The following is a 24,082-nucleotide window of genomic DNA, read 5'->3' as shown; positions in this document are numbered from 1 at the left end:
GGGAGTGGTGCGCCATTACTAGTTGAACTAGTAATGGCGCATCATGCCACGGTGCGCCATTAGTAACTTGGCCCAAACATTCACCCAAATGCACCCCCCCTTGGACCGCCTTTTCAGTTTCAAAAAAATAAAAGAAAATGATAGAAATGTCAAAAAAATAAAAGAAAATAAGATTCCCATGTGATATGTGGTCTAGTTGTTAGCAAAATTTACAAACATGAATTTTCGACTTTTTTGCAAAATCTCTCGAGAATTTGTAAAAATGGGCATAACTTTTGCGTACGAACTCGGATGAAGAAGTTTTTTATATGAAAATTCATCTACTCGAAAAGTTACATCTGAATTTAAAATTCAAAATAAGTTACTAATGGTGCACCTGCCCATGGTGCGCCATTAGTATCTTCCCTCCTTCAAAATTCAAAATAAGTCAAAAAAATAAAAAAAAAAGTTACTAATGGCGCACCTCCCCATGGTGCGTCATTAGTATCTTCCCGCCTTCAAAATTCAAAATAAATCAAAAAAATAAAAAAGGTAGTAATGGCGCACCTGCCCACGGTGCGCCATTACTATGTCGTATATATGGCTGGGCGCACCTCCTCCACTCCACCTCTCCTCCATTCCATCTCCTCCTCTCCTCCACTCCATCTCCTCCTCTCCTCCACTCCATCTCCTCCTCTCCTCCACTCCATCTTCCCTTCTCTCCTCCACCATACTACCCTCCTCCTCTCCGGCGACCTCCTCCTCCTCTCCGGCGACCTCCTCCTCCCTCCTCTCCTCTCCTCCCCTCCCCTCCCCTCACGGTTTCTCTCCCTCCTCTCCGGTGAGCTCCTCCTCCCTCCTCTCCTCCCATTCCCTCATGGTTTCTCCTTCCTCCTCTCCGATGCTTCGGTGAACTCCTCTCCGGCGACCTCCTCCTCCTCTCCGGCGATGTAGGCGAGCGCCTCTCCGGTGACCTCCTCCTCCTCCTCTCCGGCAAAAGAACACGGCAAAAGAACGTACAAGATCCAAAAACAGGAACAAAATTTGAAATAATATCGTGCCAAAAAACGAGCAAAAAAAACTAGCAAAAAATGGGCAAAAAAATCACGATCCAGATCCAAATTCAAAATTCAAAAATAGCAATGGTGCACGGTGGGGGTTAGACGGTGCGCCACTACTATTTTCCCGCCTTCAAAATTCAAAAATACTAATGGCGCACCGTGGCCTATACTAATGGCGCACCAGTGGCCTATACTAATGGCGCACCGTGGCCTATACTAATGGCGCACCAGTGGTGCGCCATTAGTAAAAAATACTAGTGGCGTGATACTAATGGCGCACCAGTGATGCGTCATTAGTAGGCAAAACTGGTGCGCGATTAGTAGCCCTTTTCCTAGTAGTGAATGGTGCGATGAAAGTGGGTGTTGACATAGGCATAAAATGAGTGAAGGGTGGAGGCGACGTCGGATTTGCGGCGTAACGGAAAAGTCCAGGTGAAGTGTGAAAAATCATCTAAAATCACAAGGTAATATGATAAACCCGAATTGCTAGGCACGGGGGATGTCCAAACATCACAATGAATAACATCAAAGGGAAAAGTTGCAATCGATGAAGATGAAGAAAATGGTAGATGAACGTGTTTTCCTATGCGGCAAGCATGACAAGTGTGAGCCGCTGATTTATTACATGAAAAGGAAAAAGTGCTCAAAATTTTATGAAGAGTGTCGGCGCCGGGATGACCGAGACGAGCGTGCCAAAGCGAGACGTCGGTATGAAGAGCAACCGGGCCACTGCGAGTAGAAGCGCCGCATGGGTAGAGATCATCGGGAGAGTCACATCGGTGCAGAACCCTCCGGGAGCGAGCATCCTTAACAGAAAAACCGAGAGCGTCAAACTCAACGGTGACAGGATTTTCACGAGTAAGAGTGCGAACAGAACAAAGATTTTTAATTAAGGATGGTGAAACAAGCACATTATTGAGAGTTAAATAAGAAGAGGGTAACGGGAGAGAGGATGAACCATGATGGGTGATGGGAAGAGAGCTGCCATCACCAACCATGATGTGGGAGGAGAAAGGATAGGGAGCGAAACGGGATAAGATACCGGGGTTGGAGGCCATGTGGGCGGCAGCACCGGTGTCCATGTACCAATCGCCGCCTCCGTTGTAGGCGCTCGGCGAGGGGGCAGCATGAAGGGCGGAGAGAAGCGCCGGGTCGTAGATCGGAGGGGCGCCACCGTATGCACCATAGCCCGGCGCGCCACCGTATGCAGAGGGACCACCATAGGCCGACGAGCCACCGTAGGCCGCGGCAGCGCCAGACGCGGCAGGGACCGGTGCGGTCAGCAGCGCTTGAGGGGTGCTCGGCCGTGGCCCGAGGATGCTCGGAGCTGGTGGGCGGGGGACGGGCATGGAGTAGGCATGCACTACTCCCGTCCATGGGTTATACCCCGAGAGCCAAGGAGGAGGAGGTGCAGCCGCCGCAGGCGCAGGAGGGCGCGGCGTCATGTTGGAGTTGCGGCCCCGTCCCCCGCGACCCTTCTGCTTGCGGCCGCTAGAGGGCGCAGGCGCGGGTGGCGGGGCAGGAGCGGGAGCGCACGACCCTGACTGGGTTGGAGTAGAGCCGTGGCCGGCGGCGAGGCCGACGTGAAGAGCGGCGTGGGTCGCCTGCCGAGCGGTGTGACGGAGACGCTTTTCCTCCATGCGAAGGTAGGTGACCGCCTTCGCGTACGTCAGTGTGATGAGGGAGAGGTTGGCAGCGGACTAGCCAAGGTCGGGGTGGAGGCCGCGGAGGAGGTTGGTGAGGAGGACCGAGTCATCGATGGTTATGCCGACGTCGCGTAGCTCATCGGCGAGAACCTTCAGCCGCGTGCAGTACTCGTCGATCGAAAGATCGTTTTGCTGCATAGTGAAGAACTCCCATTGAAGAAAGACGCGGCGCTGCAGTTGATTGTTGAGGAAAAGATCACACAGGCACGTCCACATAGCATACGCGGACGGATCGCGGGCATTCACCATGTTGAAGAGGCTGCCGGAGATGGTGAGGAAGAGCCACTTGACGATGCAGGCGTCCACAGCAAGCCACTCGTCGTCGTCCTTCATGTCGTGGAAGTCAACGCTCCCGTCAACATGCTCGATGAGACGGTAAGAGCGGAACAACAGCGCGAAGTACGTGCGCCATGCGTTGTAGGACGGCGAGTCGAGGTCGAGGATGACAGGTACATGGTCCTTGATGTGGATCTCGTTGAGGCGATCGGAGGTGAACATGGCACCGGAGAAAGAACCGGCGTCGGATGCATCGGCCTTGGCCATGGAGACGGCGGGTGGTTAGGGTTTTGGGTGAGGGGGAGAGGGAGCGGTGGCTGCGATGGGTGTGGAGAAGAGGGCGGCAGCGGCGACAGAAGGAAGAGAGGAGCGGCGGCGGCCCTTAGGGTTTCGAGAGGGAGGTGGTGGGGGCAGGGGAAGAAGAGAAGCGGCGGCGGCGTCGACTATGGGAGAGGTGGCGTCGGCGGCGGCGGCTAGATGGATGGGAAGGAAGCGGCGGCGGTGGCTACGGGAAGGGTAGCGACGGCGGCGGTAGGAGGGTGGAGGAGTTGGCGCGGCGGCGACTAGGGCTAGGCGCGGCGGCGTAGAGGTGCGGAAGCGACAGAGGATCGCGGTAAAACTGATACCATGTAGAGAGAATATTTGGTGCAACTCATTGTATTCCATGGAGTAGTTTACATTATATACACATGATGTCTTGCGTGACAAGGTAACTAATCCTACCATATCTCTAGGAGTTAGCTATACAAGGCTAGAAAAGATAAGATTAGAAATACAAGATATGTCACGTTCAATAATGTTCTTCCCTCTAGTGTACAGCTTCTTATGTGAAGGCTGTACCAAAGTACATGAGGTTAGTTCTTTTTCACAGTAATAATCTTAATTGTGGGACATCACTATGTAATATCTCAGAGCTGGTAAAAAAAGACTTAGACATTATTGAGGGTTTGTGATAGGATGGTATGCCATCGACAAGTTAAGGTGATAAAAAAATTGGTGTATTTTCTATTATGGGCAAAGAAGCAAGAGTTTCACTATTACAAATTGTAAGAAACTGATCTTCAAAGTATATTTTGACATGTGAATTGGCTTTTACATGGCAAATAATTACAGCGAAGAAGTGGTAACCTATACATATATGCAATGCAGTCTAATTCTAGTTCTTATCATTACTGCATTGTTCTGCAAAAAGTAGGAGCATCACAATATATTAGTGCAAGTTCAGGACTGCGTTCACTCTTCCTTTAAAAAATTATGCAAGGTGACTCTGGTAACCATATACCAGTTCACAAAATATATAACATTGAATCATATACCAGTTTACAAAAATCCATACGTTTGTATTATTATTCGAACTATCTAATGAAAGAAGGCAGCAACTAACACATAAATTCATTAGAAAGAGATGGTATTCCAGATAGCGTCCCGGACAACGCTTCATTACCAAGAGATTATGCAGGAACTATAATGCAAATACCTGCAGAGAACTTTACCATAAGCCTGCTTGGAACCAAACTCACACTTTCATGTTTCATGCACACAGGTAGTCAAGAGCAATAAATAAGAATCCATAATCTGATGGCATAATTAGACAGGAAAGGTTTAGCATTTGCTATTCTGTTGTAAATTATTGTTTTGATCACTTGACAAGCACATGAAGGTTTTATTTCTTCCAAGCTATTATACTCGACCTTAACAGCATATTGAACATCAATCTTACCAACTTGGCAACTTGCTTAGACGCCCCAAAATCGGCAAGCTTAATGCAGCCTTTGTTATCAACAAGAATGTTTGCACCCTGTAAAACAATCCCATGATCACCAAGATAATTAGCACAACCAAACAATCAATGACACAAAGATTCTAGTATATTCAGGCTTCAGAGTTTTTACCTTAATGTCTCTATGTATTATTGCATTGCTATGCAGATATTCCAACCCTTGCAAAATCTGCCTAGTATACTTCCTAATGACCTGATCAAAATACGCAACGAATCAGTTTCTCTTCTGCGAGTCAAATCACAGAAAACCGCATGATTGATGGTTACTTACTGCCTCCGGGAATGAACCGAGTTTTCCAAGAAGCGACTGGATAGACCCTCCAGGAACAAACTCCAGCAGGATATTCAGTGTGTCTTCCTCACGGACAGTCCCGAGGTACCTCTTCTCAAATCACAGGAAATAGATCAAACAACTGCAGTCTAGCAGTCAAGTATAGAGTATCTAAAATGTAATCGATCTTTCATCCACTAACCACAATATTGGGGTGCGAAAGGTTCTTGAGGAGCTTCACTTCTTCCTCAAGTTCTCTTATATGCGCCTAATCGTAGAAACAAAAGCCACAAATCACCTCACATGAAGGAAAGCCTCAACAACTAAATTGGTAACCAAATCGGTCGGAGAAGTGCTACTCACTTGGGCCTTACCACGGCTATCACTTGCATTACACTGCTATGCATATACTAATCATTTGAATTTATTCCTAGAAGGTAAATAAAGAACGGAAGCTTAAGCACAACCACTGATTTCTATCAACTTCCCAAAACAAAGCATCTGAAGCTATATTAATATGCAAGCCCAGATTCCCATATACTTTATTATGGGGCAAAACAACCATATCAGAGATAAACATGAATCATCACTTACTTTTGCTGTTGTTGTTGGAAAGAGCATGACTTCCTGATGTGTGCTTCGTTTCGTTCTTCTACAACCGAACTCTGTAATAAAGAACAAACTAATAAGGCACACACTCAGTAATGGTAACATCTGTAATCGATGGATGGTAATTATATTCGAACGCCCTTGGAAAGGAAACATAAACCTGGGTTGATCGGCACTGTTCTGAAACAGCTGTATGCAGGCAGTGGAGATAGTTGGGCAGGCTGCCATGCTTGTGACAAAGCGGCTCGTCTGTACATATGTGACAATTAAGAAGGGTTCAGGCTTCAGAGTTTTTACCTTAATGTCTCTATGTATGTCGTCGCCGTCGCACGTGCCGGGCAAGAAGCCGCTGGTGGCCGTGGTGAGCTCGGAGGTAGGTGGGGCGCATCCGGGGCTCCCTTTGTGGACGCTGCTCGCCCGAAGCCTACCTCCGGGGGAACCGATGCTGCTATGCGGAGTAACCCGCGGCTACAGACGTCGGCGATATGGAATCAGCTGAAGACGGCAGGAGCGGCGGGCACGGCGAGGTCGGCGCCGGCGGCTCGCGAGCGTGAGAGCAGGGATGAGGAAGACCCGGAGGCTTTTCGGGAAGGAGAGGACCCTGCCGTTGACGATATGTTGGCTGAACAAATGCAAGCCATGTCTGGTGGAAGTAAGGAAGCTAGGGACGTGCGCCATGCACATGCAGAAGACCACGTCCAGGCTCAGGTCCAGGAGAATGGAGCCAAGGGCGCCCAGTACTCAAACGCTTCCCAGCCGAGGAGTTCGGATATGATTCCGGCGCTGCGCAATATGTCACAGGAAGTGAGCATGGATGAAGCGGACGAGTCTGTTGGCGCGTCCGCCTTGGGCAAGCGTACTGCTGCTAGTGATCAAGTTGCTGCCGTAGGTGGAGAGGAGACTGATAAGGCTATGGTGGATTCTGCTAACACAAACAACCCGGCCGCGCTTGCGCGTTCAGGTACACCAAAGAAGCGCCGGACTCTTGAGTCTCTGGACGGGCAGCAGACTACGCGTGGTGGTGGGATGACGGAACATGACATGATGGACGGAGCTCACACAATGGAGGCAGTCGGCCCAGGGGCCGCTGACGAACTGACGGGGCCGATGGAGCCCCGTCAGGAGCAATGAATATCCTAAGCTGGAACCGCCGAGGGGCGGGGAACACTCGGACAGTTCGTGATCTTGTGAGTCTGGTTCAGGCTCAATCCCCTAGTATCGTTTTTCTTTGTGAAACTAGGCAATCAAAAAATAAAATGCAGAGGTACCGTGCTTGGTTAGGGTTAAGAGGTTTTAATGCTTTCGATTGTGCCGGTCGTAGTGGAGGCCTTGCTTTGTATTGGCATGAGTCTGCGAGTCTTGATGTAAAAGAAATGGACCTGACTAACTTCCACACGTCCGGAGGATTGCAACACATCCGGATGATTTCAAAAAGTAACAGGAGTGAGTGTGGTGTGCGAGCCAATTCCTAATTCATTTCCAAGTCTGCATGCATGCATATAAAACAGAAATGATGACATCAGTAAAGATTCTAGAGAAATTCAAAATGCAAAATGTTTTGTAGCTCAAACCGTCGGTCCGATTGAAAAAATGTTTTCACATAAAAGAACCGTCTCGACAAGACCTTCAAAACAAGATCCCATATTGATATGTTCTGACGACTTTTTTTTTGAGTAAAAAGTTATCACGTCTGGGATATGCAAGTTATCACGTCTATGGTATATAAGTTACCATGATGTTTACATATAAAAATTCCGCGCATAAAAATGATTTCTTCTAACTTTCTCCCCATATGTGAATGCCCTTAAAGTGCACAAAAGCTAATGTCATCATAGATTCACTTTATTTTGAAATTTCAAAATGTTTTGTAACTCAAAGGGTTTGTTCGATTCAAAATTCATTTTCACAAAAAAAAACCGTCATGATGAGACCTTCGAAACAAGATCCTATGTTGGCATGTTCCGACGACTTTTTCTTCTGGGTCAAAAGTTATCATGCCTGAGCTAAGTAAGGTATCAGCTCTGTTGTGCGTATATTACCATGTAATTTACACACATCTTATCGAAGTATATTTTCAGCAACTTTTTTCATGGGTAAAGTTATCATGGTGTTTGTACATAAGTTATTAGGCCCGAGAGCATGTATTACCATGTTATTTATAGAGTATGTTTTGAATAACACTTTTCCATGGGTCAAAAGTGATCATGGTGTTTATACTTAAGTTATCAGGTCCAAGAGCGTATCTTATCATGCTTTTACACAAAAATTTATCGGTGGTATGTTTTCAACAACTTTTTTCCACGGGTAAAAGTTATTGTGGTGTTTATATCTAAGTTATCAGGTCCGGGATCCTATATTATCATGCTATTCACACAAAAAGTTATGAACAGTTCTACCTTCCGACCCTTCGGTATCCCCATTGACACATAAGTTACAAGGTATGTTTAAAAAAATCCCTCGGGTAAAAAACATAATTATGGGTGTTTGTGCGTGAGTTATCAGGTATGTGGGATGAAATATTACCATGCTATTGAGATAGAAGTTATCCGGGATAAGTTCTCAACTACTTTTATCTTTAAGGGTCAAAGTTACCACGTGTTTATAGCTAAGTTATCAGGTCCATAGTATGTATCTTACCATGCTATTTACACAGAATTTGGGGTGTATTTGAATGCCTTTTTCACATGATAATTTTAACAAAGAGAAAACATGATAACTATATCATGAACGACATGATAACTACAGAGGGTATCTCAAACTAACATGATAACTACAAAGGGTGTCTCAAACTATAGCATACAAAAAAGATTCAAAGCAAACAATACATATTATATAATAAAAAAAAGAAATGGAACTCACACAACTAATTGCTTGGCTAGTTGGTTAGCATGGTGAGTTTAGAGGTCTTATCATGCTAAGGTTGACAGTTCGAATCCCACCTTGCACACTATTTTTTTGCCTGGCAAATTAGGATGAGTAAAGGACTGACAAAATCATGCAAATTAGGAGGTGACCCACTACGGGATAATCTCATTAATTACAGGATTCTAATAAAGTTGCCTAGAATTATGATCGCAGTTAAAGCATAATCCAATCAACATTAATTGCGGGATCGTGGAGAAAATGGAAGTAAATTAACAACTGTCGTACGATTAATAAGCACCGTCGGATCCGAAATGAACGCGATCCGAGTCGTGCGGATCTGTCGCAGAATTGCTGCCGACTGGATTTTAGCTTTCTCGAAAAGAAATAAATGAGCGCTATATTGATGCGTATGTAACTGGTGCGGATGCTGAGCCACCGTGGCGGCTTACCTGTGTCTACGGCGAGCCTCGGACGGAGGACCGTCACCGCATGTGGTCCCTCCTCCGTAATCTCCACCAGCAGGCCAGCATGCCATGGGTCGTGGTGGGTGATTTCAACGAGGCGATGTGGAGTTTTGAGCACTTCTCCGACACACCGCGCTCGGCAGGTCAGATGCTTGATTTTCGTGATATTCTTGAGGTTTGTGGACTGGGCGACCTCGGTTTTGCAGGGCTCTCATACACCTTTGATAATCGGCGTGGGGGACGGGCGAACGTCAAGGTTCGCCTCGACTGTGTTGTCACCAATAACGCTTGGAGGGACACCTTTGCGCACGCCAGGGTGGAGCACTTGGTGGCGCCCAGCTCTGACCACCTCCCCATCCTGCTCCGCTGTGCGCTGGAGGAGCCGCGCCAGGCAGCAAGTAGGAGATGCAGACAGTACGAGGTCATGTGGGAACGTGATCCTTCCTTGCCCGAGGTAATCATGAACACCTGGACTGAACTCGGGTCTATGTTACATCTTGGTGATGTTGCTTCGGGCTTAGGTAATATGATGAAAAAATTACAAGACTGGAGTCGGAAAAAGTTTGGTAATGTTATTAAGGAAATTAACAAGTCTCGCTCTCGCCTAGAGGAGCTCATGTCTATGAATGCAGACAGGAAAGAAATCAGAGAGGCGACCGACCGGATGAATGAACTACTTTATAGGGAGGAGATGTTGTGGATGCAGAGATCTCGTATTGCATGGCTACGGGAAGGGGATCGCAACACCCAGTTTTTCCACCGGAAAGCGGTGTGGCGTGCTCGGAAAAACCGTATTAAATCCCTCATTGATGAGTCAGGGGTCACGCATAAGGACCACGGATCCATGGCGGCTATGGCCACGGCCTATTTCTCTAAACTTTTTACTGCTGACACTTCTCTTTGTGTGGACCCTATTATTGATTTGATACAGACTCGTGTTACTGACAGTATGAATGATGGCCTGTGCGCAGATTTTTCCGACAAGGAAATTGCTGATGCTCTATTCCAGATTGGGCCGCTCAAGGCACCAGGTCCGGATGGATTTCCCGCTCGCTTCTTCCAGAGAAACTGGTCTGTTGTGAAGGAGCAGGTTATTGCAGGGGTGAAGGAGTTTTTCCGGTCCGGGAGTATGCCTAAGGGGGTGAACGACACTTCCATCGTTCTCATTCCGAAGGTGGACAACCCGGAGAGGCTCACTGAGTTCCGTCCAATAAGCCTATGCAACGTCATTTATAATGTGGTGGAGAAGTGCCTAGTGAACCGGCTGAGACCTATACTGGATGATATTATCTCCCCTGAGCAGAGTGCCTTTGTTCCTGGTAGGATGATTACAGACAATGCTCTAATTGCCTTTGAGTGCTTTCATTTTATTCAGCAGGAGAAGGATTCTAGTAAGAGCTTCTGTGCGTATAAGCTAGATTTATCAAAAGCTTATGACAGGGTGGATTGGATCTTTTTGGAGCGAATGATGAAAAAGATGGGTTTCGCTCGCCGATGGGTGGACTGGATTATGGCTTGCGTCACCTCGGTGAGATACACGGTTAAATTCAATAGAACCCTCTTGAAATCATTTGCACCATCGCATGGGCTGCGGCAAGGTGATCCTTTATTCCCGTTCTTGTTTCTTTTTGTGGCTGATGATTTATCCTCTTTGTTAAAAGATGGGGAGGAAAAAAGTGATTATACCCCGCTGAAAATATGTCGCAGAGCACCGGGCGTATCTCACCTTCTGTTCACAGACGATACACTTCTATTTTTCAAAGCGCCGGAGGATCAAGCAAACAAGATCCACGAAGTGCTAAGTGTTTATGCTAATGTAACAGGGCAATATATTAATCCGGCCAAGTGCAGCGCACTGTTTGGCTCCTCTTGCCCCATGGATCAGCAGCATGTGGTGAGAAATACGCTCCATATATATAGGCACTGTTACCTTTGAAGAGAAGTATCTAGGCCTGCCGACGCCTGAAGGTCGTATGTCACGTGGTAAATTTTAGAACTTGCAGTCTCAGTTGTTGAAACGGATTATTGCATGGGGGGACACCCTCTCTCTCTCGGGCAAGGATACTATAATTAAGGCAGTTACGCAGGCCATCCCTACTTATATCATGGGCGTTTTCAAGTTATCTTTGTCTGTCTGTGATGACCTGAATAGGATGGTACGAAACTTTTGGTGGGGTGCATCGGAAGGCAAACGGAAAACACATTGGTTGGCATGGCCGAAGATACAAGCTCAGAAAAGCAAGGGGGGCTTGGGATTCAGAGATTTTCGCCTCTTCAACCAGGCTCTCCTAGCGAGATAAGCCTGGCGCCTGTTAAATAATCCCAACAGCTTGTGTGCGTAGGTCCTAAAGGCGCGGTACTATCCAGAGGGGCGCGTCGAATACACGGTCTTCTCGGGGAATGCATCCCCGACTTGGCAGGCGATTCAGCATGGCCTTGAGCTCTTGAAGAAGGGCATCATATGGCGCATCGGGGACGGGCGAAACATCCGCATATGGCGCGACCGGTGGCTACCCAGGGAGCCGTCACGTCAACCCGTGTCCCCGCAGGGCACGTGCCGCCTCAGGGGGGTGGCGGATCTCTTGGACAGCGATGGGTTCTGGCGCACGGACCTTCTTCATCGCTACTTCCTCCCGGCGGATATCGATGTCATCACCAGCATCCGTACTTCGCCTCGCGCCCCGGACGACATCATTGCATGGGCACCAGAGAGGAACGGTATCTTCACCGTTTGGTCTGCCTACCGCCTAGCCATGGACGAGCGCGAGCGTCCATTGGCGTCCGCCACGAGCAGGGCACCGGATGGTCGTCGCGCCATCTGGAAGATCATATGGGGGTGCCCTGCTCCCCCGAAGGTATGTGTCTTCGCTTGGAGAATCGTCACCAACTCACTTGCTACTTGGGCCAATAAATTCTCACGGCATCTCGAGCTTACTGACATATGCCCCCTCTGTGCTATGGAACGTGAAGACGGATTCCATGCGCTTTGCAGGTGCCCCTTGGCAAGGGAGCTCTGGCGCATCATGGCTTTGGACTGGAACATCCTCAAGGTGGATTCCATCCACAATACAGGCCCAGAGTGGGTCTTCTCACTGTTGGACCCCTTGGACGACACGGCAAGACTGGTGGTGCTCATGACCATGTGGCGAATATGGCATGTCCGCAACGAGATCACTCATGCTAAGCCTCCACCCCCTGCCGAAGCTTCCAGGCGTTTTTTGCGCGGGTACATCAACTCACTTTTGTCCTTACAGCAACATCCTACGGGTGATCTAGTGAAGGGAAAGATGGTGGTCATTACATCACCACAATGCACCCAGGTGCGCACGGAGACCAAGGCGATTGCGAGCTGGGCCCCCCCTATGCCGGGCTGGGCAAAGTTGAACACGGATGGGAGTTATATCGCAGCCATGAGCGCGGCGGGTGGTGGCATGATCCTTCGAGATGATAGAGGTGACATCATCTATAGCGCATGCAGGGAGCTCCGCACATGCAATAATGCCCTCGAGGCGGAGCTAGCGGCATGCAGAGAAGGCCTAGAGTTGGCCTTGTATCGGACGAACCTACCAATCATGGTCGAGATGGATAGCACGGAGGTGGTGGCCATGCTTACAGGACGTCAGCGGGATAGATCGGTTCATCGTGCACTAGTAGAGGAGATTCGCAGCATGGCTAGTCTCGCTACTAGGGAGATCTCTTTTATTCACTGTAACCGCTCTCAGAACATTGTTAGTCATGAGCTGGCCGTCTATGGCCGTAGCACCCCGCGTACAGCAGTATGGCTTGCTGCCGGTATGAACTTTGTTGTAAACCTGGTTGCGGCTGAAAAGCCCCCGTGAGCTTAATGGAGATTTCTTTTCACCCTGTAAAAAAAAACCGAGACATATGTTTACCATCGACATCTTCAGCAGCATCTAACTCTTCTTCCTTGACCGTTACTTCCTGGAAACAAACAGCCAAGCTATTAAATTGTTTGATTTCACTGTATTTAATTTGAGAGGATTAACCGTAAAGCATCGTTAGATTCCTGAATTTGGTCTGTTTAGAATGAGTACACAGGACAAAATTTGCTCATAAAAAATTGATGTGCAGATGTACCAATCAAGCATCCGTTTATACTATCCAGGAGCTCAGAGTTTAGTAACTCTACTGCATATGATAGCAGGTAATATCTATGGTAGGGCGTATCTTGTACCCACAAGACTAATGTCAATTTGTTTGTAAGACATGCATAATCACTTTTCTTAGCCGACTTGAGGCTATAATGAGAAGTTAAAAAACACTATCTATTATAAATTCTATTGTATGCGGCGTGCAGACATTTAAAACACCTATGTTTTCTGACGAAATGAATGGTAATGGCTGATTACTAATTTCCTAAATCGGTTTTTTTCTTTGAAACCTAATTCGCGGATAAACATGCCTAAATGGGAAAACGGAGGGTGGATATATAATTATGATAGCTAGCTCATACAGAGGCATGAAGAACATCCTCTGTCCGCATGACCAACATCATGTACTCCTCTGTCAGACCACAAGATTAAAACAAACACTTTTGAAACCTTCGTTTACAAATTTAGCTTTTGTCAGTGGGTAATAGAAATACAAAATCATGTCACGTGCTCTCTTACACAGAAAAATCAAACATCAAGCGTGACTGTATTTAAGAGAGAGAGAGAGAGAGAGTTCACCTTGTTCATCTTTATCAATCTCATTCTCAAAATTCTTCTTCTACTCTCCACAAGTAACCAGAATATGAGAATCAAAATTAGATTATGAGAAAACTGGAAATTCAAGGACGCAGATGGGCATCACAGATTGGAGAGGAGGAGGGAAGAAGCGAAGGTGAGGAGGAGGGGCACGGCTGCTGTTAGATGTGTATAGTTCATCCTCATTGTATAAGGGTTTTTTTTGCACTTTACCACATCTGTATATGTACTGACCGTTGGCCCTCAGCAAAGATCAGTTGCTCACTTATCTAACATGGTATCAGATGCTAGGTTAGCCTCTCTCCCGCACGCTGCAACTCCGTGCCTGCTCCCTCCTCGTCGCTGCCGCTACTAGTCTCCGGCCGTGGTCTGGTCCGATTCGTCCCCGTCCGGATCGTTGCTCGGCGCTCACCTCTGCTCCCGTCTTGCTGGCTGCTATCTTCTCTCCGTTCCCGCTCCTTTCGGCCGTCGCTGTCGCCCCGTTCGGCAGCTGCCGCTGCTGCGTTGGGGCCGCCTCGACCGGCCGCTGCTGCTGCCCAATCTGGCCGCTGCCGCTGCCCCGCGGTCCGGCTGCCGTCCCGCACCCAGGCTGCCGCCGCCACCCCAGGTCCGGCCGCCGCCGTCTGGTCTGGCCCGGGTCTCCTCCAAGCCACCGCCCCCTGCTCCTCGAGCGCTGGGCGCTGGTCTCCTCTGGTCGTGCTCGATCCAGATCGAGCGTTGGTTCTAGCGTTTCCCTCGATCCAGATCAGGTTGAGGGCCCGTTGACAAAAGAAAACCGACGCGGACAACAGCAGCAGAGTGACTTACTCATGTCCTCTTCGGGCTATGTCGCGGTCCCTCGGTGCTCGGTGATCTTTGATGGCACCAACTATGCTGAGTTTGTCGGCTTCATGCGCATTCATATGCGTGGACTCTTTTTGTGGGGTGTTCTCTCTGGCGAGGTCCCCTGTCCGCCATGCCCGGTGGCGCCCGTGGCCCCAATACCACCCGTGCCACCGGTTCTTGCTGCTGATGCTTCTTAGGCTGACCGAGATGCTGCCAAGGCTCTGGATAATGTTGCGGTTGATGCTTATGATCAGCAGGTATCCGCTTATTCCGATGCTCTTTCTGTGTACCAGGATGATCTGTCTGCTTACACTCAGTGGTGCAATGATGATGCTCGAGCTGCTGCTGTTCTTACTGCGAGTGTTCTCCCTCAGTTTGCTTCGGAGTTCATGGGACTTGGCACCGTTGCAGCGATGTGGTCTTACCTCTGTCCGCGCTATCAGCCCTCTGGTGATGCTCTCTACCTATCTGTCGTGCGCCAGGAGCACGCCCTCCAGCAAGATGATTCTTCTGTTGATGAGTTCTATTCACAGTGTTCTTCCATCTGGCGCCAGCTTGACTCTCTTCGGACAGTTGTTTGTGGAACCTGTCGTTGCTGTCAGACTACTCGGTCTGATCTCGAGTTTCAGCGGGTCCATGAGTTCTTATCTCGTCTCCGGTCTGAGTTTGAGCCTCGCCGTGCTCACTTGCTTGCTCGTGGTCGTGTTCCTATCTTCAAGATACTTGCTGAGCTTCGTGCTGAGGAGACCCGCCTTCACTCTGCTGGGTTACTTCTGGTTCCGTCCATGCTGGCCGCCCGAGCTCCTGTGTCGCCTGCTCGCCTCAGCGCTCCGCCGCTCCTGCCTACTCCTTCAGGGGGGTAAGTCGTCCTCCATATGCTGAGAAGGGCACGTCATGCCGTGACATCGTCTGTGGTTACTGCTCCCGGCCAGGTCACCCAGAGCCTGATTGTCGCCAGAAGAAGAGAGACCAGAGGCGCTCCTCCTCCAGTGGACCTTCTGTGTCTTCCTCGACTCCGTCACTCACTGACCAGGACATTGTTCGCCTCAAGCGTCTTCTTGCTTCCTCAGGCTCCTCATCGACTGGCTCTGCTGCTGCTGTGACTGCATCATCTTCCTCACCATCACCAGCATCTACATAGTCAGGTACATCTTTGTGGGTTCTGGATTCTGGAGCCTCCTTTCATATGTCTTCTGATTCTTCCGCGTTGTCTTCTCTCCGACCTCTTGATTCGCCTGTTAATGTTCTTACTGCCAATGGCACTTCTCTTCCTGTTGCTAGTCGTAGCATTCTTTCCACTCCATCTTTTTCTGTTCCGAGTGTTTCTCATGTTCCTCGCCTTACCATGAATCTTTTTTCCGCTGCCCAACTTACTGATTCTGGTTGTCGTGTCATTCTTGATACTGACTCTTGTTCCATTCAGGATCGTCGCACCAAGGCTTTGGTTGGTGCTGGCCCCCGGCACCGTGAGTCAAAGGGACTTTGGGAGGTTGACTGGCTTTGTGTTCCTTCCGCTGCCACCACTTCTGTCAGCTCTCATGCTCTTGCTGCCTCTTCGTCTGCGTGCTTCCAGCAGTGGCATCATCGCCTTGGTCACATCTGTGGCTCTTGCTTGTCTTCTTTAGTTCGTCAGGGCCTCTTAGGGTTTGTATCTGGAGATGTCTCCTTACATTGTAATGGTTGCAGACTTGGCAAACAGACTCAGTTACCTTATCCTACTAGTGAGTCTGTATCTCAGCGTCCTTTTGATTTAGTTTATTGTGATGTCTGGGGTCCTGCTCCCTTTGATTCGAAAGGTGGTCATCGCTATTATGTTTTGTTTATTGATGATTTCTCTCACTACACTTGGCTCTACTTCATGAAATCTCGTAGCGAGGTTCTCCCTATATACAAATGTTTTGCTGCCATGGTTCAGACCCAGTTTGCCACGCCCATTCGCACTTTTCGTGCTGACTCCGCTGGAGAGTATATCTCTCAGCTGTTGCGTGTTTTTCTCGTGGAACAGGATACTCTTGCCCAGTTCTCCTGGTGCTCATGCTCAGAATGACATTGCCGAACGAAAGCATCGTCATTTGCTTGAGACGGCTCGTGCACTGATGATTGCTGCTTCCCTTCCACCCCATTTTTGGGCTGAGACTGTTTCTGCAGCCACCTATCTCATCAACATTCAGCCCTCCTCTGCTCTGAAGGGTGGTATTCCTATGGAGTGTCTCACTGGTCGCTCTCCCGACTACTCCGCTCTTTGTATGTTTGGATGCGTGTGCTATGTTCTTCTTGCCCCCCGCGAACGCACCAAACTGACTGCTCAGTCGGTTGAGTGTGTTTTCCTTGGCTACGGTGATGAGCACAAGGGATATCGATGTTGGGATCCTATGGGTCGTCCCTTGCGCATCTCGCGTGATGTGACTTTTGACGAGTCTCGTTCTTACTACCCACGTTCTTCTTCCTCGAGTTTCTCTGTGGACAACCTTTCTTTCCTTCTTCTTCCTGATACACCCTGCTATGTGCCTCCTGTGTCCCCTCTTCCTCCGGCACCTCTCGTTCCTTCTCATTCCCCACCGCCACCATCTTCTCCACCCTCCTCCTCCACCTCTCCACCATCATCTCCAGTCCGTCGCCCTCTCTCACCATTTCCTCTCCATTATACTCGTCGATATCGTACTGAGGATGTCTCCTTTCACGACCCTTCCACCTCTTCTGCCCCTCTTCTCACGCCTTCCCCGGTTCACAACCTCCGTGCTTGGCCTCGCCCCCCGCCTGATCGCTACTCTCCTGATCGGTATGGTCTCTCTGTTGTTGCCGAGCCCACACTTCCTACCGCACTGCCATGACTCAGCCTGAATGGCAACTTAAGATGGCCGAAGAGCTTGCTGCTCTTGAGCGCTCTGGCACATGGGATCTGGTTCCCCTTCCTTCCGGTGTCCGTCCCATCACCTGCAAGTGGGTCTACAAGATTAAGACTCGCTCCGATGGTTCTCTTGAGCGCTACAAAGCTCGGCTTGTGGCCCGTGGTTTTCAGCAGGAACAGGGACGCGATTATGATGAGACATTCGCTCCTGTGGCCCACATGACCACTGTCCGCACTCTTCTTGCCGTGGCTTCTGTTCGCTAGTGGTCTATCTCTCAACTTGATGTTCAGAACGCTTTTCTCAATGGCGAGTTGCGTCAGGAGGTTTATATGCAACCACCACCGGGGTACTATGCTCCTGATGGTATGGTCTGTAGACTTCGCCGCTCCTTCTATGGTCTCAAACAGGCCCCTCATGCCTGGTTTGAGCGCTTCGCCTCTGTGGTGACTGCCGCTGGTTTCTTGCCCAGTCATCATGATCCCGCGTTGTTTGTTCACACGTCTCCTCGTGGTCGGACTCTTCTCCTTCTCTATGTTGATGATATGATCATCACCGGTGACGACTCTGAGTACATTGCCTTTGTTAAGGCTCGCCTTCGAGACCAGTTCCTCATGACTGATCTTGGTCCTCTTCGCTATTTTCTTGGGATTGAGATCTCCTCGACCTCTGATGGCTTCTACATCGCTCAAGAAAAATATATTCAGGATCTTCTTGCTCGCGCTGCTCTTGCTGATGAGCGCACGGTTGTGACTCCTATGGAGCTCAACGTTCAGCTTTGTGCCTCTGATGATGACCCTCTTCCTAATCCCACTCGCTATCGTCACCTCGTTGGCAGCCTTGTCTATCTGGCTGTTACGCGCCCTGACATCTCCTATCCTGTCCACATCCTGAGTCAGTTTGTTTCCACCCCCACCTCTGTCCACTATAGTCACCTCCTCCGTGTTCTACGATATCTTCGTGGCACGATCTCTCAGCGCCTTTTCTTTCCCCGCTCCAGCTCTCTTGAGCTCCAGGCCTACTCTGATGCTACCTGGACTAGTGATCCCTCTGATCGACGCTCGCTGTCTGCTTACTGTGTCTTTCTTGGTGGCTCTCTTATTGCCTGGAAGACAAAGAAGCAGACTGCAGTTTCTCGCTCGAGTACAGAGGCTGAGTTGCGAGCCATGGCTATGTTGACGGCTGAGGTGATCTGGTTACGGTGGTTACTTGAGGATTTTGGTGTGTCTGCTTCTACCTCCACTCCTCTACTATCCGACAGTACTAGTGCTATCAGTATTGCACGTGACCCGGTGAAGCATGAGCTCACCAAGCACATCGGTGTGGATGCCCACTTTGTGCGTGGTGCTGTGCAGGATCAGACTCTTGCTCTTCACTATGTGCCCTCGGAGTTACAGTTGGCTGATTTCTTCATGAAGGCACAGACTCGAGCGCAGCATGGGTTTTTCCTCTCCAAACTCAGTGTTGTTGATCCACCATGAGTTTGAGGGGGGGGGGGTGTTAGATGTGTATAGTTCATCCTCATTGTATAAGGGGCTTTTATGCACTTTACCACATCTGTATATGTACTGGCCGTTGGCCCTCAGTAAAGATCAGTTGCTCACTTATCTAACAGCTGCTACCTGTAGACATGCGTGGCTTCAGAGGGTTGCTCGCCCCCACCCCTTGCTTATGCTGTCGTGGCCCTGTCTAGGTCAATCGGAGAAGCTCAGGTGGTCGCCATCTCCCCAACCGACGAGCGCCCACAGCTTCTCCCGCCTGCACGCACCTGTCCGGCCCTTCTCCTCCATCGATGCCGGTCCGGTCGACATCCCACAGGCTGAGCCCGAGCAGCCCCATCCCCCTGACTTGTGGAGGCAGGAGCGGAGGCGGCGGCGGGGATATTCCTCCCCGGACGCCCCCACTCTCTCCTCCTCCCCCGTCTCATCCACCCCTCTTCGTTCCGGATCCCGCCGAATCCGAGGCTTGTGGGCGCGGAGGCGAGCTTCTCCGGCGGCGGCGGCAGGAGAGGAGGCGGGGGTCGCGGGGGAGACACGCGGGCTAGGTCACCGGCATCGGCGGCGAGCTTCTCCGACGGTGGCGGCAGGAGAGGAGGCGGGGGTCGCGGGGGAGATGCGCGGGCCGGAGCTGGTTGGAACCGGCCGGCGCGACGGGGAGAGAGAGGGGTTAGCGAGAGAGAGAGAGAGAGGAGGGCGACGAGGAGGGGGGACGAGTGGGACGGGAGGCGGCGGCTAGGTCTTCTCCACAGGGGAGGCGGCCTTTTATAGGCCTGGATGTGAAATGACGAAAATGCCCCTGGCGGGGCATGAAAATAACAGGCGGTGGCACGAGTACTGTTCATGGCGAATTAAAGGCGACGTGGCCACCTTCGTTGTGACTATGAGTTCTTCAGGGTTTATATGTTCAATGTTAGTCCAAATACAATCAACAATATTTTCTTGATTTATAATCTTCAAAACCTTTTATCTTTGAAACCACCTATAACCAGAATAAAGAGATGGTTTCACCTTTGAGGCAAGTGAGATGAACTTTGTCGACAGAGCCACTTGTTATTTTAGTGTTAGAGAACGTCAAAAATCTAAATTCAGATGTGTAAAGTTGCATTCGACTAGTGGAGTGCTTGCGCAGTTTTCTACTGCGGAAAATATTGTCAACCAACTGCTCCGTTACAGGTAGCGTATGTATAATGATAAGTAAGTCAGCATGTAAAGTGCACGGCACAACCTACCTGAGAAACCCTATAGCACAAAGAGGACGTCTTTTGAGTCCTTTGAGGCAATTTTGTGTTAAAAAACTAAAGTATCATAACAAAAGAATGGATATTTTCATCCAAGCACTGATGCACGTACGTACAGCTTCATGATGCTCAGCTAGCACCATCTCCTATTTAAGCATGCCCCAATTAGTTAGCATCAAAGAAGTGAGATTGCAATCACCCGAAGTGTTACTCAATCATAAAACAAATGGCTAGCATTAAAGTAAAAAATTAATCTCACACATTATGCCATTGGTAGGCAATAGGTCTCTGTCAATAAGATGCATATACTTACCCAGACTACAGACTGAACTGATTGATAATCACTTATCATTCCTTTTACAGCATGTGGTCATAGCATTTTCCTCCTTCAACACTACTACGCGAACGATTCTCAGAGAAATCAGACAAGTTGCATCATTAGTTCATTATACTGAACCACCATTGCTCGAAATTTAAAAGGATGTAGACAGCAGTCAATGAGAATGAGAACAAAACTGAATCAGACATGCCAAGGCCGGCGATCCATTGCAAGAACAATTGACTACTATCGAAGATTCACTTCTTATAAAAGCACGAGAATCTGCTATTGATTTCACAAGTGCAAAGATTGTAACAACGCATAGAATGGTACATATGGTAGGTATGGTCGGGCTCCATATTCAAGATTGGAGACCACCTTTACTTGCTGACGGTCCATATTATAGCACATGAATTCCGACATGAATTCGGTATCCCGCCCCGCTGTGAAGAAGATCAAGTCACAGTCCGGATGAATCGACATCCAACGGTGACCAATACGATGTGTCCCTCCAGACATGTGTGAAGCTTCAACACTATGCTTCAACGTCCACTCTTTGTTGCCATAGTCCTCGAGAACATAAACAACTAGTCGATCCACATCCCCATTTTTTCTCTGAAAACTGGAATAATGCAAGCAGCCATGTGACTGCTGAACAAAAGAATTATACGGACCACTAGGGACAGGGACGATCCTCCATGTCCCCTCCGTGTCCACTGCAACCAGACAAAGGAGTGACATGCTGCCAAATGCGTGAAAATGCATGCAGCCATTGAGGAAAGCACTAAGTTGGTACTGAGGAGTAACAAGCCAAAAGTTCTCGTTCCATCTCTTCTCTTTACCAAAAAAGGCTTTCACCCCGCTTTATATATAAAGCAATGATCCATCACAACCTAAGTACAAACGCACCCCACGACACACGCACACACCCAAGACGGGATACATAGGTGCTGAGCGCAGAAACACCACCCCTACCACTACAAGAGCAATCGGGGTCCTCCACCGTGAACACGCCACCGCGAAGAGATGGAGCCGCATATGACGAACCGTGAGCTCCAAGGCGGCGCCTTCAAGAAGGTTACGACGCCAACGCGCCGCCACCGCCCGACCCGGGGGTCAGAGTTTCCTCTGGAGCAACACGATGACCGATGAGAGCCGCGACAACGCCTTCAAGAAGGTAACGCGCTACGCCGCCGCCGGTTCGTTTGAAGATAGAGCAGGTTTCCACCCCAGCTAACACTCATCGCCACCGAACGCCACACCCCAGCCACCATGCCGCCCACACGGCCATGGTCACCAGGCAGCACCAAGCAACGTCCTCTGCCCAAGAGCACCGCGCTACCACCACCAAGGCCGCCGCCCCGGCATCCAAAACCTTGACACCACCTCACCCGAGACCCGTCGCTACCCCAACCAAAGAGATGAGTGGAAAGGCCGCGCCTTTCACACCCCTGGGCGCCCCCCAGCGCCGAGACCCAAAAGGCCGGCCAAAATTGGCCTCCATCGACCCGTCTTGCTGCACCGGGTGCGAGACGAGCTCGACCTTGCGGCCGGGCGCGAGACGAGCTCGGTCCTGCTGCCGAGTGCGAGACGAGCTCGGTCCTGCGGCACAGGGCGCGAGACGAGCGATGGACTGCAGCTAGGAGCGGGCCAGCCCTTCGATGTAAGTAGAGGCCGACCGACGAGGAGAGGAAGCGAAGGTTGAAACGGCCCGACCGCAGACGAGCCGACGCCGGAGAAGCCGGCCGCCGTCGCGGGCAGAGCCGCTAGCCACCGTGTAGCCGCCGCACCACCAGGACCTCCCCGCGCAGCCGCCCACGGCCGGAGCAGCAGCCACGCCCGACCGCTGCCCCAACCCACGCCGCCGGCCAGAAAAATCACGTCAGATCCGGCCGACACGCCTCCCACCTCCACCAGCACCAGCCCACCTCCGGCCCCGACCGAGAGGAGAGGGAGGCCGAGACGGAGCCCGTAGAGAAGGGGCCTGCCAGAACCCGCCCGTTGCAGCCCATGGCCAGATCTGAGCCGCCGCCGCCATCACGGGCACGTAGCCACCGCGCCGCCGCCGCCGCCCACCATGTCGCCGCAAGCACGCCGCCGTCGGGAGTCACCGCCGCCGCACCGCCGAGCCCTACGCACGCCCGATGCCGCCGCCAGAGAAGGCCGCCCCGCACCGGCCACCCTCGAGCGGAGGAGAGAGGGGCCCCGCCGCCAGCCACCGCGAGGGGCTTTGCCCCGGCGGCTTCGGCCGGCGGCAAGGGCGGGGGAGGGCAGGGAGGAGGAGAGGAGGGGGGGAGGGCGCGCCGCCATCCAAGTCGCCCGCGGGGGGACGACGCGGGGGCTAGGGTTGGAGAGCTCCCCTCTCCGCTGTCTGTTTTTACCCTTCTGCAATTATTGGTCGTTTGATGTAGAATCTCCATCTCTTCTCTTTACGAGCCCACCGTCCGGTTTCCGACGAAAACACATCCACTCTGGTGAGGCATAAGTCCTCGCTGGATTCAGGTAGCAACATAAACACGTAGAAGTGGGAAGACACGGCCGGATCAAAACCCAGACGCACGGTGTTCTCATCGTCGACCTGGTTGGGTTCCGGTAGCATGACCCACTCCTCCGTCGCCGGATTGCACACGATGTAACGGCCCTCGTCACCCCTAGCAGCGTAATGGCGGCAAAGGAGGAGGCCGTTGCAGCAGTCCAACAGATTGACACGCCAGTGGTTGGGCAGGAAGGCAAAAGACGTGCTTATCAGAGCGCGGCATCTCCCCGAGAGACTGGTGAAGCGGAAAGATGATTCCGGAAACCACTCCCCCGCAACGCTCCTGGTGTAGATGAAGCCGGCTAGGGTTTGGGGGAGCTTTTTGCGGTGGTCGGGGTGCTCGATGAGGCTCAGCCAGTAGTTGGAGACGCACTTGAAGCGGCAGAGCGACTTGACGGGGACGCGCGAGAGGATCTCCACGAGGAGGTCGTCGGTGAGTCTCTCGACCCATGCCACTGGAGGAGGAGGAGAGGAGGACCTGCACACACAAAGATGGAGAAGTTAGGGTCTCGCTGAAGGAGGAGGAAAGACGAGGATTCCCTGGTGAGTCGAGGTGCCGCCTTCCTCGGACGTGAGAGAGCGATTCGCCGGGGTGGACATGACGACGGAATAAAGCGGCGACGGCGGCACCCTCGAGCGTCTGGGAGGGAAGCGGAAACCTACGGAATTTTTCTTTTTGATGATGATATACTACTAGAAGACTTGTATTATAAACCAATTCGGAACTAGGAGCTCCTAATTTTGGGCGATTGGCCATCAAAATATTGAAGAGGGCCGCTGATTTTTTTCTTTTGAGGGAAAGGGGGCCGCTGATTTAGTTGATCCAATCACAAAGATTTGATCGGTCAGACCGTCAGAGAACTCCTATTTTGGCCGGCCGGTCCAAATGCTTTTCGAACTGATTTTTTCACATAGACTTATAAAAGAATAAAAAAATGTTTAAAACAGTTTTACAATGGAGAATATATAAATCAAAAATAAAATAAGGTTAACCTTCATGTGCATAATTCTTTACCTGTATTCTGAAAAATGTTCATCACGTATTTGGGAAAACGTGTCATGTATATGATAAGTATTTACCATGTATTGTAAGGCTGGT

At 50.4% G+C, this 24,082-nt stretch overlaps 3 protein-coding genes and 1 pseudogene across 3 annotated transcripts; 1 reads left to right on the top strand and 3 right to left on the bottom strand.

Annotated features, from left to right (window-relative positions):
• Positions 1-2,740: 2,740 nt before the first annotated feature.
• Positions 2,741-3,289, bottom strand: LOC147961355 (uncharacterized). Its single transcript, XM_087533776.1, has one exon. It carries the CDS (start codon positions 3,287-3,289, stop codon positions 2,741-2,743), a length of 549 nt encoding a protein of 182 aa, XP_087389902.1.
• Positions 3,290-4,670: 1,381 nt separating this feature from the next.
• Positions 4,671-12,925, bottom strand: LOC125523064 (mitogen-activated protein kinase kinase kinase ANP1-like). The gene is made up of 6 exons (XM_087537959.1): positions 12,905-12,925; positions 5,668-5,931; positions 5,276-5,341; positions 5,074-5,184; positions 4,915-4,995; positions 4,671-4,820 (listed from the first exon to the last, which is right to left on the bottom strand). The coding sequence occupies exons 1-6, from the start codon at positions 12,923-12,925 to the stop codon at positions 4,686-4,688; spliced, it is 678 nt and encodes a 225-aa protein (XP_087394085.1). The 3' UTR covers positions 4,671-4,685.
• Positions 12,926-14,529: 1,604 nt separating this feature from the next.
• LOC147961354 (uncharacterized) lies at positions 14,530-15,742 on the top strand (annotated as a pseudogene).
• A 4,999-nt stretch (positions 15,743-20,741) lies between these two features.
• Positions 20,742-23,583, bottom strand: LOC147961353 (F-box protein At5g07610-like). The gene is made up of 3 exons (XM_087535311.1): positions 23,535-23,583; positions 22,829-23,462; positions 20,742-21,276 (listed from the first exon to the last, which is right to left on the bottom strand). The coding sequence occupies exons 1-3, from the start codon at positions 23,581-23,583 to the stop codon at positions 20,742-20,744; spliced, it is 1,218 nt and encodes a 405-aa protein (XP_087391437.1).
• Positions 23,584-24,082: the final 499 nt, after the last annotated feature.

This window comes from Triticum urartu, chromosome 7A, assembly GCF_056163025.1.
Source record: "Triticum urartu cultivar PI428250 chromosome 7A, HENAU_Tu73, whole genome shotgun sequence".
NCBI lineage: Eukaryota > Viridiplantae > Streptophyta > Magnoliopsida > Poales > Poaceae > Triticum > Triticum urartu.
Note: the sequence above shows the minus strand (reverse complement) of the source record. Positions and strands in the feature narration are given on the sequence as shown.